At 39.6% G+C, this 15,732-nt stretch overlaps 1 protein-coding gene across 1 annotated transcript; it reads left to right on the forward strand.

The window, feature by feature from the left end:
* Window positions 1–385: 385 nt before the first annotated feature.
* Window positions 386–15,166, forward strand: edem1 (ER degradation enhancer, mannosidase alpha-like 1). Its single transcript, XM_079841553.1, has 12 exons — window positions 386–979; window positions 1,489–1,561; window positions 3,013–3,116; window positions 3,394–3,565; window positions 3,654–3,837; window positions 4,642–4,816; window positions 5,212–5,332; window positions 5,946–6,116; window positions 6,213–6,286; window positions 6,372–6,468; window positions 6,635–6,796; window positions 13,451–15,166. The coding sequence occupies exons 1-12, from the start codon at window positions 516–518 to the stop codon at window positions 13,538–13,540; spliced, it is 1,887 nt and encodes a 628-aa protein (XP_079697679.1). The 5' UTR covers window positions 386–515; the 3' UTR covers window positions 13,541–15,166.
* The last annotated feature ends 566 nt before the right edge of the window (window positions 15,167–15,732 follow it).

The raw sequence follows: 15,732 nt of genomic DNA on the forward strand, positions 1-15,732 counted from the left end.
TGAAGTATTTTACTATTTATTATAATACAAATTTTATAAAACTTTATGAATATTTATTTTTTCCTAGTAACATGTAGTATTATTATTATTATTATTATTATTATTATTATTATTATTATTATTATTATTATTATTATTATCATAGTAGTAGTGGAGGTGGTAATGGTTAACTGTTGCAGAAGTTACAACTAAACATCACAGATTAGACTGTACAGTGTCACATCACACATGTGATTTTCTCATTGGCTTAGAAATGCAGGGATGCTTTTAGTTGAGCTGCCACGACATGTCCGCTGCTTACTGCGCGTGCGAGTAACGCCTACATGAATCATTCGCCCTCTCCAGCATGACGTTGCCGGTGGCTGGCCAATCAGCGTTGAGGACCAGGGAGGGGCTGGTTTGTTGACAGGAAGTGTGTGAGAACTGAAAGCAGGAGCAAAACTGTTGACTTTTGCGCTTCGATAAGTCGCAACGTCGAAGTAAATTATGACTTTTAAGGACGACAGCAGGCAAAGATGCAATGGAGGTCAATAGTCGTGGGTCTTCTTGTTTTGAGAGTGCTGCTGAATTGCGCGGTGTGGCTAGTGTTTGGACTGGGACCCAGCTGGGGCTTTGACTTCCCCATTAAATTCTCGTTCAACTTGCAAAAACTTGAACTTCTCAATGATGGCGAAAGAGCCACCGTCAAAGCTAACGCCTGGCCACAGCACCTGTACGACCACAGAAACCCTCAAGCAAAGACCTGCTCCAAGATTAATGGGGATTCGCCAAAGAAATCCTACCTCAGCTTCTTTCGGGAGGGCAGAGATGAATATGACAGAAAGTACAGCTCCTTCCCTGACGCGCTGAAAGTGAAAATGAGGGGAATGGCGCGAGACATGTTTTATTTCGGATATGATAACTACATGCAGTTTGCCTTTCCACAGGATGAACTGAACCCTATAGCTTGTGAAGGTCGAGGGCCTGACGTGCTCAACCCGTAAGTTACTGACTAATGTATATCAACCTTCAAAACAACCATATGTAATGTTTCATGAAACAATAAACACCTTAAAATGTGCTGTAAAATGTCATTATTCTTGCTCTTGGATCTTTTGATAGCTGTATGCTTTAGTGAATTGAAGAACTGACTGAGATCATCTTGTGAATATATTAACCTACGTCTTTCTTTATTCCCTTTGCTTCCACACGTTGTTCTGGTAGAGAAGTGAATTGTGAATCAAATGCCGGTGTTAGAAAAATGTTGCTAATCAAGTTTTTTTCCTTTAGTCAGTTGATAACGGATGAGTAACAAGTACAAACTTTTCAAGTCAGCCCCAAGGTCTGTGCATAGGAGATCTTTAAGGCATGGAAAAGGAGAAATATCTCTTTATATGCAGCACCACTTATTTATTTGGCTTCATTCTATCCCAATGTATTTGGGATTTAAAAAAATAAATAAAAAATGAATGGGCCTAATGATACATTTGCTTGTGTGTTTCCCACTAGGTCAAATATCAACATCAATGATGTCCTTGGAAACTACTCTTTGACCCTCATCGATGCTCTTGATACGCTGTTGGTAAGCCAGCCTCCTTTTATATAAGTCATCTGTTATGTCTTAGTCATCTATATATCTTTTGTGGAAGTCTCAGGACAAAAAAACGTTTGTTCAATCATTTCATTCGGTTCGAATGCAATGATACGATGTCCTACCTGCCTGTCAACATATGTATTTCCATACCTCTGCCCACCCTGTTCGCGCAGACATCACACATCATCAGCACGTCCCATAAGGCCATGCAGAGTTGTAGACAGTCAGTGAGAGCTGCAAACAAACACCAGCCACCTTTTACAGTTCCTCCTGAACAAAACAAAAAACAACGTGCTTATGCTGCGTTCATGCCATGTCATAACTGTTTATGAGATGGCAACCTGAGATGTTCACATCCTCAGACTCCGATTAATGTTTTTTTTTATGTCAACACTCTCAATGTCGAAATGAATCTGCAGCAGTCAGGTGGTATAGGTCAGCGCTCTGTAAGTTGTTTACGTCCATTATTATTGTAATGTTATGTGCTTTGAGAAATGAGGAGATATAATGTAGTCTCTCCTGATGCTGTCGTGTGCGTTTAAAACCCATAATATATTTGTAGATATTTAGGAAACATGGTAAATTCACCTACTTGTTTCTCTGAAACCCAAAGCTACAGCCAGTTATTCTACTTTGAAATGTGCGTTACGTGTCGGAATGTCTGTTTTTGTTTTGATCTGCGCAAAACCGCACATTGCCAGTGTACCATTAGTATTTCAACACCTCAGGTTGCCAGTTGGCAGAAAACTCAGCGTAACACTGCCATGGAAACCAGCAAACAAAATGACCCAAAAAGCCTCAGGATCCATCTAAAAATCTCTATGAACGAGAGCATATTAAAACACGGATAAATCAACTCATCAACTTACAGTTTGGCTTTTATTGTCAATTGCTCTCCCCCGTTGCGTGTCCTCAAGCTGGCAACCCATTATAAATAAAATAATGTGAGCCGTTCTGTTTGTAGTCCTAAAATCCAGCACAGATTTAGCATTTTTGAGCCGTTGGTTTATGATTTATGAGTAAAATAAGGTTTGTGGTTTGTTGTTACTTGTGACCCTCACATTTTGTTCTACAACATAAATTACACAGTCGGTTTTTTTTAAACTGTTGCTAAATTTCGTTCTGCTCATGTTTCATGAAAAGGCCCATTCTTTATCCATCACTACATGAGAAAAGAAAGAGGGCGTATCTGTTTTATGTTTGTCCCAGTAAACAACCTTGAATTTATCTTCTCTTAACTTTCAGTTATCAAGTAAAAAATGCCACATCATATATGGCCTCACCTGAACAAACTATGTGTCTTGTTCCACCAGGACTATTAATTACAGATGATCTCAGGAATTCCTCACTTCTGTGTCACCATCGCTTAATTCAGTAATCATAAGCATGTACTTTGATGCATAATGTACTTCCTTCTTGTTTGTTTTCCTTTTCTACAGGTGCTTGGAAATGTGACAGAGTTCCATCGAGCTGTTAAGCTAGTGATCGAGACGGTCTCTTTTGACAAGGACTCTACTGTTCAAGTCTTTGAGGCCAACATTAGGTACAGTATTTCCCTCTTCTATTCAGTATGTAAAATGTCAACACCCTCACCAGACGATTAGTTGATAAAGGAATGCTATCTATTCCCATTCAATCATTGTATGGAAATACGAAGTGTGAAAGAGGTTTGTCATATGACAAAACCAAACCATTTGTAATAGAATAATTAGACTGACCTGCTACGGTACCATTCACACTTTAAAGTAAAGCGTCTTTGTTGTTAACCAGCTATTTATTTTTCACAGAGGAAGTAACTGTAATAAATGTTTCCTTTTCAGAATCCTTGGCAGTTTGATCTCGTCGCATATTCTGCTGACTGACTCACGGCATCCTTTTGGGGACATAGGCCTAAAGGACTATGACAATGAGCTGCTGCACCTGGCCCATGACCTGGCTGTTCGACTGTTACCTGCCTTTGAGAACACTATCACAGGCATCCCCTATCCCAGGGTCAGCCCCACTTACATAGAACTGTTTTAGAGACATGGCCTAATTTATGTTGCATTTGACATCTGTATCCTACCATTTTTTTGTACAGGTGAATTTAAAGAAAGGTGTCCCTCCTGACAGCATTAATGAGACTTGTACGGCAGGGGCGGGTTCTCTGCTCGTGGAGTTTGGCATTCTTAGCCGTCTGATTGGCGACTCTACATTTGAGTGGGTCGCCAGGCGGGCTGTTAAAGCTCTGTGGAACTTGAGAAGCAATGAAACTGGGCTGTTGGGTAAGTGGTTGCTTTTTTTTAAAGTCTGTTTTAGGGAACATTCAGCCCCCCCCCCCCCCCCAAACACACAATTTTCCTTTTTTTTTTGGTCATTTGTAATTTTTTTTGTCATCATAACAGTGTGAACAGCACAAACCAGATCAAATCTGACCTTTTCAATTCTGATTTGGAACACTTCTATATGGGGTCCTAAATCAGATACAGGTCTGATGTTTTTCACTGTCAAATCGGAATTCATCCGAATTTTGTCACTCTAGATCAACATTCGTCACAGTTCTGCGCTGTTGGGAGTCACTCCAAAGATTCTACATAATGGTAGTTGTTTGGTCACTCGGTGAATATGGAAGACGGCAGCGAAGTTAGTCACTGGAGGGATAGTGATACAAGCGAAAACTATACAAGAAAAACTTTGCTCTCTTTCTCCTCATCCTCGTCTGTGTTCTCCTTTTCACCTGCGCACCCTCGCTGGTTTCCTTAGCAAATCATCTTAAATGGACGCGTAAATGCTGACTTCAGTAACCTCTGTGTTTATTGCATATGACAGCATGCTGCATGCCATCTTTGTTATTGTTCTTTTGCGCATACAGGTCAGTTCAGGATTGTGACCTGTTCACACTCGAATCTTATATTGGCCACATTTAAAACATCAGAATTGAGCATGAAGGCTTGCAGTGTGAACGCAGCCGTAGTCCTTCCTTAAACAATAACTGCACACTACAGACCTTTTGTTTTGGATCCAATATCTTTTATGTGTGATCACATGTCTCTGTCTGACCCATGATGATTCTTTTGTCCCTTTTCTAGGAAATGTGGTGAACATTCAGACTGGTCAGTGGGTGGGGAAGCAGAGCGGCCTTGGTGCCGGCATGGACTCGTTCTATGAGTACCTCCTCAAGTCTTATATCTTATTTGGAGAGAAAGAAGATTACAGGATGTTCTCTGCAGCTTACGAGAGCATCCAGAGCCACCTGAGAAGAGGGTGATTATAAACGTGTGCATGTGTGACCACAGCTGCTTGTGGCTGCAGTTTGAGCTCCAAAAGACCAAAGGAGTTTGCATGTATGTGTCTAACCACCGGCAGATAAAGTGTGTCACTTGGTTGTTTGGCATGATTTGCAGCCAATGAGTGAATTGCTTGCAAGTTAATTTATTATAACCAATCTGAAACATCTGACACATTCACATCCAAGAATGGTTAAAGTCTAGGTTGACATATTAAGGTTTTTATTAATTTTCTATAACTACACAAGTTCCAGCGTGAAACTTTCGCCTCACACCTCAGGGTGTGCATTAATTATTTCTTGCTAAAGTTTTGGAATGCTTTTGTTGATGCATCCTGATTCCAATTGTGCACATTTTTTTAACCTTTTACAGAAGAGAGGCATGTAATGAAGGAGAGGGCGACCCACCTCTCTATGTGAATGTGAACATGTTTAATGGACAGATCATGAACACATGGATTGACTCTCTGCAGGCATTCTTCCCTGGACTACAGGTCTGAACTGTGTCTTAAGTGTCTCTTGCTTTCTCTCATTCAATCTCTCTTGTCTTTATATATTGTAATTACAGTACATTCTAAATACCTTAGCTCTTAAGTAATCAGAATGTTTTCTTCTTCTAAAAACCTAGCAATGTGCCTTTTATTATAAGCAATAACATACATTACCGTTCAAAAGTTTGGGGTCAGTATTGTTGTTGTTGTTTTTAAATAACCAAAGATGCATTAAATTGATCGAAAGTGACCGCAAACACTTTTACATGCAGCCTTGTTGAGAATTCTTTCATAAACCTCAAACTTTTGACAGGTAGTATATATATATATTTATTGTGTTTTGTGTTATATTTATATATAAATATTGTGTTGTTAGCTTAGCAAGTATTTGCTCTCCATTTAGAGTGCTTTAAAGTGGCTCCTTATGAACTTTCCGATCTAATATGAAAATCCAGATGTTCAACTAGCTGAACAGTGTTTCAGTTATATCTGTGGATACTACTTTACTCTAGTGCATTCAAAACTAGACTTTGGACTGTTGAACTAAAACTAGACCTGCTGATAACCTTTTTTCATTCAGTTCATTAACCAGGTGCACACATTTTCTGTTGCTCAGGTTTTGAATGGAGATGTTGAAAATGCCATTTGCCTTCATGCCTTCTACTATGCAATCTGGAAGCGTTTCGGGGCTCTTCCTGAGAGATACAACTGGCAGCTTCAAGCCCCAGATGTCCTCTTCTACCCTTTAAGACCTGAACTAGTGGAATCCACATACCTGCTCTATCAGGTACAAACCTTTCTAACTGCTATTTTTGAATTATAACCTGATATTTTGACACTGCAGCATTATAATATAATTAACGATGAACTTGACTTTCTACAGGCAACCAAGAATCCTTTTTATCTTCATGTTGGGATGGACATCCTTGAAAGCCTCGAAAAAAATACCAAAGTCAGGTATGTGGATTAAAATGTCAGGAAGTGATTTGATTGGCATGCTGGCATGTTCTCAGGACAGATGTTTTGTTTTACTGCTTCTCAGGTGTGGTTATGCCACTCTCCATCATGTGGTGGATAAGTCCAAAGAAGATCGCATGGAGAGTTTCTTCCTCAGCGAAACCTGCAAATACCTTTTTTTGGTTTGTTGTCTGCTTCTATACGTTCTTCCTTTTAAATTTTCACGTTCTCACTTATATCTAGTATTTATATAGATGCTATGGTCAGTAAGGTTTATCAGTCAAACATTGTCAAGTTTCATGCAGCCGCCATGTCAATCACTAAATTATATTTTACCATCCTTTACAGCTCTTTGATGAAGACAACCCGCTGCACAAGTCTGAGAATAAGTACATCTTCACTACAGAAGGCCATGTAGTGCCGATAGATCAACGCTTCAGGGAGAAAAGTTGGGAAGAGCAATTCCCATGTGAAGAGCCCCACAAAGAGCCCCCAGCCAACATAAGCAACGTAAGAAATTGGTTTAATACACACTAGCAGTCATCCCATTCATTAATATGAATTGTAGGGGCGATCTCAGTAAGTTTGAGTCATTCATGAATGCAACGTCTTTAATCGGAAAGTGTTTTTATCTTTTATTAAATTTGTTTAGGTGTGTAAATTCATTCAGTCAGCTTGTCCAGTCATTTAAATGCTCCTTCACAACCTGGGGCCTCATTTATAAACGTTGCGTACGCACAAAAGAAGGCGTACGCCGCTCTCTACGCAATAATTGGTATTTATAAAAAGCAAACTTGACGGGAAAATGTGCGGTCCTTCACGCAAGCTCTGACCCAGGCGTACGCACAAAAACGGGTGAAATGAGAAATGGCGACACCGTCGGCAGATGGAAGAAACACGTGAAAGTGTGTGAAACTGTAGACCGTTGTGTAAAAGAAATGGCTATGCCTCTCATAAATAACATTAAGACTTCACAAAGCAAGTCTTACAATGAACAGCCTACACGAACACCCGTTTGATCGATCTGCAGTGTAAAACAAACAAAATCAAACGAAAATGACAACATAAATGCAAATTAACACATATTTGCAAAAAGAAAAGTGAAATATGTTCTGCAATAATATTGGCATGTTATGCATTGCAATTCATCCTCATAAATATGGTAAACAACGAAATAGCTAATGTACAAAACTGATATTCTCGTCAAGTGTCCGTCTGGCGGAGCAGATAGATGCAATTAGACAGATAGATAGATAATTAGGGAGATATATAGATAAATAGATAGATGTATTAATTGTCCACTGGGGAAAGTTGTTTTCATAGTAAAATTTCTTCATCAGCTACGTTCATGGTATTCATGCATATGCCTTTAGTTTTATTTTTGATAAAATAATGTATGAACTATGTCTCAACCATTCAGAAAGCTGCAAGACATTACATTTGCACGGAACTATTTCCCATTTCCACGTAGATTATAACCGACATCTGTAGCTTGTCAGATTCAATTAAATGGATGGAAATAAAATGCCCATCTCAATGCGTAATGACGCACAATGGCTGATCTTGTGCTCTAGAAGATGTGGCGAATGGAAGGATTCGGAGTGAACGCATCTTCAGACAGCAAGAGGACACACTCTGGCGATGGAGCACTAGACGCTTTTTTGCCTCGACTTTGATGTCCGATCATTTCTTTTTTATTTCGGCGATTGTCCGAGGTTGTGAGGCTACAGCATTTACGGCGTCTGCAACCTTTTGCCACTCAAGTGTCTTTTTGGCATTAGTAATGCCCACACTGTGCCCTCCAAACAACACTTTTCTTCTCTTTTCAACCTCGCCAACGATAACTTCTACCTCACATTGAGTGAAGTTACGTTTTTTTTTAATTTCCTCTCTGTGTTTGCCATGATTTCGCAACCTATGAATATTAACTTGTGGGCGTTTCACGGACTATTTATGGGCAACTATGGGCGTGACATGAAGCCGCAAAAGCTGCGCTACATTTAGAATTGATTGTGATTTATTAAGGGAAAACTGCGTAGGATGTGCGTGCGCACGGTTTTATAAATCCGAATATTTCTGTGCGTACGCACGTCCTATGTTTCATCTGTACGCCAATTCTGACGCAAATCCTACGCAAAGTTTTATAAATGAGGCCCCTGCCCTTTAAGGATATTCACTTAAATGCTGATTTTATTGTGCTACAGACAAAAAACAACAAAATAGTCACCTCATTTATAAATTCAGTGCTTGGAAGTGAATGATGAATCATTCACTGAAAAGATTTGCTTACGACAGAAATTATTCAGCCACCAGATACAATTTTTTACTAGCGGGTGCAGGACACTGTAGTTCATTTATGTAAGTGAGGATAGCAAAATAAACTAAACTGTGACATATTATACCCAAAGATTCTTCATACACTTGTAAAATTGATAAAAAATTTGGGAGCAAAATTATTCAGAAACTTTGACCTGACATTGTTTTGCTTAAGTGTTTTTTCGTTAATTGCTAATGTGACCTTTTATACCGCAGACCGAACAAAATGTAGCATTGCTTGGTAATTGGTTGACCTAAATAGGCCTTTTTCACACTTCCTATTTCCGGTAAGTGAAGCAGTGCACCGCTACTTCCGGTCCCATCGCTACGCATTCAAAACTATAATGTCTGAACCTTCTCGCTGGTGTTGCTGCAGCGATCCGATGCTCTAATACTAAATAATGACATCATTACCTCAGATTTGACCATTTCCTGACACAAAAAGCATGGGTGAGACTGATATGGCAGGATGAAGGTCCTTCTTTTAAAATAATATGCGGGAGTGTGTTTGTGTGTTGTAGGCCTATGCATTTCCAAACTGAGGTTGTTTACGTCTCACATCGTCAGCCTGCTGAAATGTTCCCATCCAAATGTGCATTCTGAATAATAAATATATTTCTAACCGGCCGCGGTCCAGTGCTCGTCTTCTCATTAACATTAACATCATATTTCATACCTCTTGAATTTACATTTTTAAATGAATTTGACTGATAAAACCCTTACGAAAGTTAACCATGGTTTTATTATAGTAAGAATGTAGCAACCATGTTTTTTTTTTCTTTTTCGTGGATTGACTACCATTTGTATTAGTTTTACTACAAATACCATGGTTAAACTACAATAACTATGTTTATTTTATTTGTAATAAAACCATGGTTCATTTTCATGACAGTATTAAATAGATGAATGAATGCGCGGTAACTGCCTTAAAGAAAGTTAACGATGTTAAACATTTAATCTTAAACAGTAATACGTTAACAGCGTGATTGAATTTTGGCATGAATGTGTGAATTACACATAGGCTACAGTGAAATGATTGTCAGTGAAAAATGACAGAATAATGACTAAAACATGTAATACAAATAAATATGTTCATTCAGATCTTATTCGTCAGGTCTCACACACGCTTCATCGCGGTCACTTTTTAGACGAGCACTGACACCGTGTGGTGAAATAATCACGTATGTTTACGACCCTCAGCTTATGTTGGATAAAACTACACGTTCAGCAGTGTTTGGAAAATCCTGTACACAGTAATGATCAGTTTATCTCTTCTCCTGTCTCTGAAAATGTCCGGATTTTTAAATCATCCTCCAGATGCTTATTTTAAGTGTCGATTGTTCAGCTAGGTGTTAACAGCACATTGAAAACATTCATAAGCGGAAGAATCAACGCACTGCTTCAATTCCTCTGTGATAAAGGCCTATTGGTATTATCTATTTGTGTGCTTAAATTTAACAGCTGACAGCTGATTGGTTTATTGTAATCATTACATACCTTTCTATCAAAGTTATCTGACATTATCAAGATGTATTTATTCTGACACAGTTTAACTCGGAGTTCTTGCCATATTTTATTACCATTTTCTAAACTATAGCGAATAAACTGTGATAATGTGAGAAAAATGAAGGTGTCTGAATAAATTTAGGTTTGACTGTATATGTAGAAAAATGATTATTTTCACCTTCATTCTGACCCTCTGTCTGAAATTATCCGTTTTTAAGGTGCGGCTCTTTTAAAGGTCCCATGGCATGGCATTTTTCTATTATTTTATAATGTTTCCTGAGGTGTACTTATATTGTTAGTATGACTTTTACATCATAAAATGTCATAATTTAGAAATAAAAGGCATTTTGTCTATACTGCTGTTTGCCCTGTGGCTGACTGCCCTGCTTCAAGAGGCGTGTCTGCTGTGAGACTTCAGTAAAAACGCCCACTGTTGTGATTGGCTGACATCTTTTGCATTTTAAATGAGCGGAGGGGGCGTGGTTTAACGAGGTCTACGAGGCACGAGCAGGCACGAGCTGCTGCCAGAGAGACGGATGGACCGGAGTTCACTTCACATCAGTTCTCTCAGCATGTCTGAACTGTTGTAGTTACAGCATATACTTCTGGTTATTAGTCTATTTCTAGTCGGAGGGACTGTCACTCATGTCAGAAAGTTAGTAACTTTAGTAAATTATGGATCAGCGCTGACTCGAGACGCGAACCGTTTAGAATGATTCAGTCCGATTTGGTGAACTGATTCGGTTCACTAAAAAGAACCGGTTCAAAAGAATGATTCGTTCGCGAACCGGACATCACGGAGACGGAGCTCAGCGATTGCTAGCAAAGTTATTTATAGTAACTAATGAGTTATGAGAGCGCTGTCAGTCAGCGCGAGTTTATTGTGTTTGTATCTGAGAGTTCTGAATAAACACGAGTCCCAGTCACACCGAGTCCGTCTTCATCATTATTACCAACTTTGTAACACATGCAAAGTACCATTACAGCTGTCGAGATGAACGAGTTAAAAGTAAGTGTTGATAATAGCATTATTTTTAAAATAAAATAAAAGCGTCAGCGTTGAGTACACAGCGCAAACAAAGACACAACAGCAGTAATCGAATGTAATCCAGTGTATTGTGGGGCTAGGCTGGCTAGCCCGAATATGCTCACGCTTACCCCCCTTCTGCTTAATCTCACGCCGCGTTTGGTGCCTCCGCTGTGGGCCAGATGCAGTACTGGGGGTCGGGGATGTTGAAGGCCACCGGCCAGTGCAGCCCGAGCTTCGGCGTGCGTGAGGCCGATGTTGAGCAGAAACGACTGTATGCACATTTTAGAACCGATAGACGCGACGAGGACGTACAAAAACACTGACTCACAAGATAGAAAACACGAAAACACCGTTCTGGGAGAGCGAGAAGCCGCATTGTGTGCACGAATAATAAATAATTAGCTACACATCAGAAATCACTGATCACAGATCAGAAGGAACTGAAAAAAGACTTCTGTTTTCATTTGTACATCCAAACACTGAGAAACTGCCAGCATTCACTCGTTCACAACCCATGATCTCGCGAGCGCTTGCATGGGTGTGCCAGATTCTCTGGGTGGAGGAAAGGGAGGTAACCGTTCCTGCTTGGACGTCAAACCGGGAGACTTCAGGATTGGCTAGTCTGGCCTGTCATTTTCTCAAAGGCAGAGAAAGACAGCCAGAACTCGGGTTTACACCGATCAACATTTCTATCCACTTGGGGACAATATTCAGGCTAGGGGAACTCATATTAAAGGGTTAGTTCACCCAAAAATGAAAATTCTGTCATTAATTACTCACCCTCATGTCGTTGGACACCCGTAAGACCTCCGTTCATATTCGGAACACAAATGAAGATATTTTAGTTGAAAGCTGATGGCTGAGAAAGGCTTCACACAGGCCTCCATTGGCATTCAGTACATTGACACTTCCAAGATCCATGAAAGGCACTTAAAACGTCGTTACAAAGTCTATCTCACCACAGTGGCTCTACAATAATCATACAATGCGACGACAATAGTTTTTGTGCGCAAAAAAAAATCAAAATAACACCTTTATCCAACTTGTTCTTGTCTTCCGTGTGCGCCTCCACGACGCATGCGCGAGAATATGACGTAGCGCCGGTGTTCGGGAATCGATGAAATACACACTTAAGCTCCATTTTGAGCACTACGCCGAGACCTAAAGCACGATCAATGTAGAATCCAACAGCTTAGACACGCGCGTCTTCCTCTGCTAGTAAACAAATCGCTTCTGGGTCATATGTCCGAACGCCGGATCTGCGTCATATTCTCGCGCATGCGTCGTGGAGGCATACACGGAAGTCGAGAACAAGTTGGATAAAGGTGTTATTTTGATTTTTTTTTGCGCACAAAAACTATTGTCGTCGCATTGTATGATTATTGTAGAGCCACTGTGGTGAGAGACTTTGTAACGACGTTTTAAGTGCCTTTTATGGGTCTTGGAAGTGTCAATGTACTGAATGCCAATGGAGGCCTGTGTGAAGCCTTTCTCAGCATCAGCTTTACACTAAAATATCTTCATTTGTGTTCCGAATATGAACGGAGGTCTTACGGGTGTCCAACGACATGAGGGTGAGTAATTAATGACAGAATTTTCATTTTTGGGTGAACTAACCCTTTAATGTTGAAAAACCTCATAAAATGAAAATTTCATGCCATGGGACCTTTAAGGCGTGTCAGTAAATGGCCACTGTTATAATAAAACATTACACTGTGCCTCGTTTACAAAACAAAATTCTCAGAACAAGCATATAATCCTCAGACGCGATCCGTGGCGCCATTAAAATAAACCATCCACTTGTTTCCGATGCTGGGATCCTTCTGAAGACTGTAGAGAGATGCAAATGAGCGGTCTAGCATCTGGTGAAGGCAAATGCCAGCCATTAAGCCACTGAATGTCAGTGGGCGGGGCCTATGGAGCGATGATGTATATCTATTTGTTGATGTCTTGCTTAGGAAGAAATGTATTTGCCTGTGTGATGTCACAGATCCTGCAATATCAAAACAAGCATTTTTTTTTTGTTGTAATGAGGACTTTAAGCTTTAAAATTTACAGGATGTTTTAGTAGCTCAAAGACCTTGTCAAAAGATCAAGGCTAATTTGATTTCTCATGTCATAACCTCTTTCATTTATATTTTCTTTTTGAATTAATGAATTGCAGCTTTGTTTTTGTTGTTGTTCTTTGTTCAGCTTCTTGGGTGAAACAACGTTTCAATGTTCAAGTGTTTAATCTGATATTTTGTCAGGGACATTATGAAAGTAAAAAAAAAGTCATAGAAATAAGAGTGACATTTTGATTTGTCCAACAGTGTGAAAGGATTCCCGAAGAGAGACGTTTTGGCCTTCCTCTAAAGAGCATGTACATGAGGCAAATAGACCACATGGTGGGGCTTTCCTGACATCAGTACTGCCCCCTGGAGGTTACTTAAAAAAAACCCTGGAGGGGTTCGATAACTCTCCGATCAGAACTTTGCAGTCTCTTTTTGCACATGGAGTGGCAAGGTATTTGGTCAACAAATCAACCTGTATGTTTTGTTGTGGTGTTTTTTGTTGTTGTTGTTGACACGGAAGTGTCATTCTTAAGCTGGACCAGGTGTTTGGGTTTGGTTACATATTCAGATCCAGCCGGCAAAGTCCACAGCATTAAAAAAAAGCACATTCAGGGAAGTTTGGCTCTTCAGAATGGTAAAATCCATCGCAAATCTCTTGATTCATAGGGCTGATTGCCTTCTGCATTGTGGAACGAGTGCGTTTACACAGTGTGTTACACGTTTTCTTCAGTGCCATGTTTAACGAAACTTGACCTAGTATTATAAAGGGCTCTAATGGGTTGAGAGATGGTATGCATGTTTCAGATTTTCTTCTCAAGGAACAAGCTCTCAAATAAGCTTTATACTAGACAAACGGTTGTTTATCCAGTATATGCCTTTCAGGAACACGCACAAAAGATGGGCTTCATTTATTACAAATTAAACTGCATTCTGATGACTTTATTCACTTTGCAGTTTGACACATTGCTCATTTTGTGCTTTGGTTTGCAAGGTGTAGAACACTGTGGCCTATTTTTTTAGTTTATTTGCATGATTCCATATTTCCAGCTGTACTCATTCTGTTGTTGCTGTCAGTGTATTGAGATCAAATTGGAAACGTTTTGTTATGTAGCACACATGTTTGAAATCTCCACTCATTCATGTATTTTGACAGAGCAAACCTCATAAAATTTGGTACGTTTTGCACAGCGGGTCGAGGAAGTAGATTCTCTAAAAGTAATTAGTGTCTCCACTCCTCTAGTTTGTGTGTAAACAAGCAAGCAAACTTTACATGCATCAAAAATGTAAAAAAAATAAAAAAAATTATCTTGGACCAAATATTAACATTTATCAAAAAACATGTGCCTTTAACAAATTTCATTTTCATTTTTCTTCAGTCCTCAGGATCAGTAGTTTGCCATAATGCAGTCACTCAAGAGGTGATGTGCTTGTAATGTGTCAGTAACATTGTTCACTTTTTCTCTTTTAATGCTTAGATGTTGGTGCATATTTTCTGAACAAAAGTCGAAAATAAGGGATTATGCTAATGAGAGTAGAATTCATTTCTTTGGTATTACAGATTATCATTTCCTTGGGGCTCGAATGGAGGATACTCTCAGTAATTAGGGGTTGATAATTCTTCAGAACAAATGCAAGTATTCTAATTAAAGCTGATTAGATTCATGTTGATCTGCTTGTCGATTTTATTGTGATTTAACCATTTAGTCCAAAGAGATGAAGGTGAATGTCTACACTGTGCATTTTATCAAATCAAAATTAAAACCATGACTTGGCAAAACTGTTTGCCAGTCTAACATGATTGAGTTGAAACTGCAAAAAGCACGAAAGTGAGTGGTACTGTACTGTCATTCTAATAAACACAATTTAAATTGTATGTTTTTCTGGGATCAATAAGTTGTAAAAATTCTTTCAATATTTATAACACTGTAATGCAAAGCCACTGTAATAGATCCATTAAAACCTGGATAAACTGTTGTTAAGGGCCTTTACTTCCGCAGGTTGTGCTCGCAGATTTGACACCCCATTTTTTTATAAATAATACAATTAAATATTTTTACGTAATTTAAATATTGAGCTTGTGCAATGGGTGGAGCTAAAGAGACACTCGCACTCACTCACTCACTCACTCACGCGCATGCACACACACACTCATGCTTACACACACTCATGCTTACACACACTCACGCTTACACACATACACACACACTCACGCTCTCACACACACAGACACACGCTCACACACACGCACGTTCACTCACGCTTACACTCACGCTCACACACTCACGCTTACACACACACACTCACGCTCTCACACACACACGCTTACACACTCATGCTTACACACGCTCTCACACACACACTCACGCTTGCACACAGACTCACGCTTACACACACACACACACTCACGCTTACACACTAACGCTTACACACACACACGCGCGCCTATTGCCAACAAAACAAAGACATTTAATTCCGTTTCACTCACCGTCTGCGGTTCTGACTCATGACCGAGAACAAACAAACGCACTTGCAGAACTCTG

This window comes from Gobio gobio, assembly GCF_949357685.1.
Source record: "Gobio gobio genome assembly, chromosome: 17".
NCBI classification, from domain to species: domain Eukaryota; kingdom Metazoa; phylum Chordata; class Actinopteri; order Cypriniformes; family Gobionidae; genus Gobio; species Gobio gobio.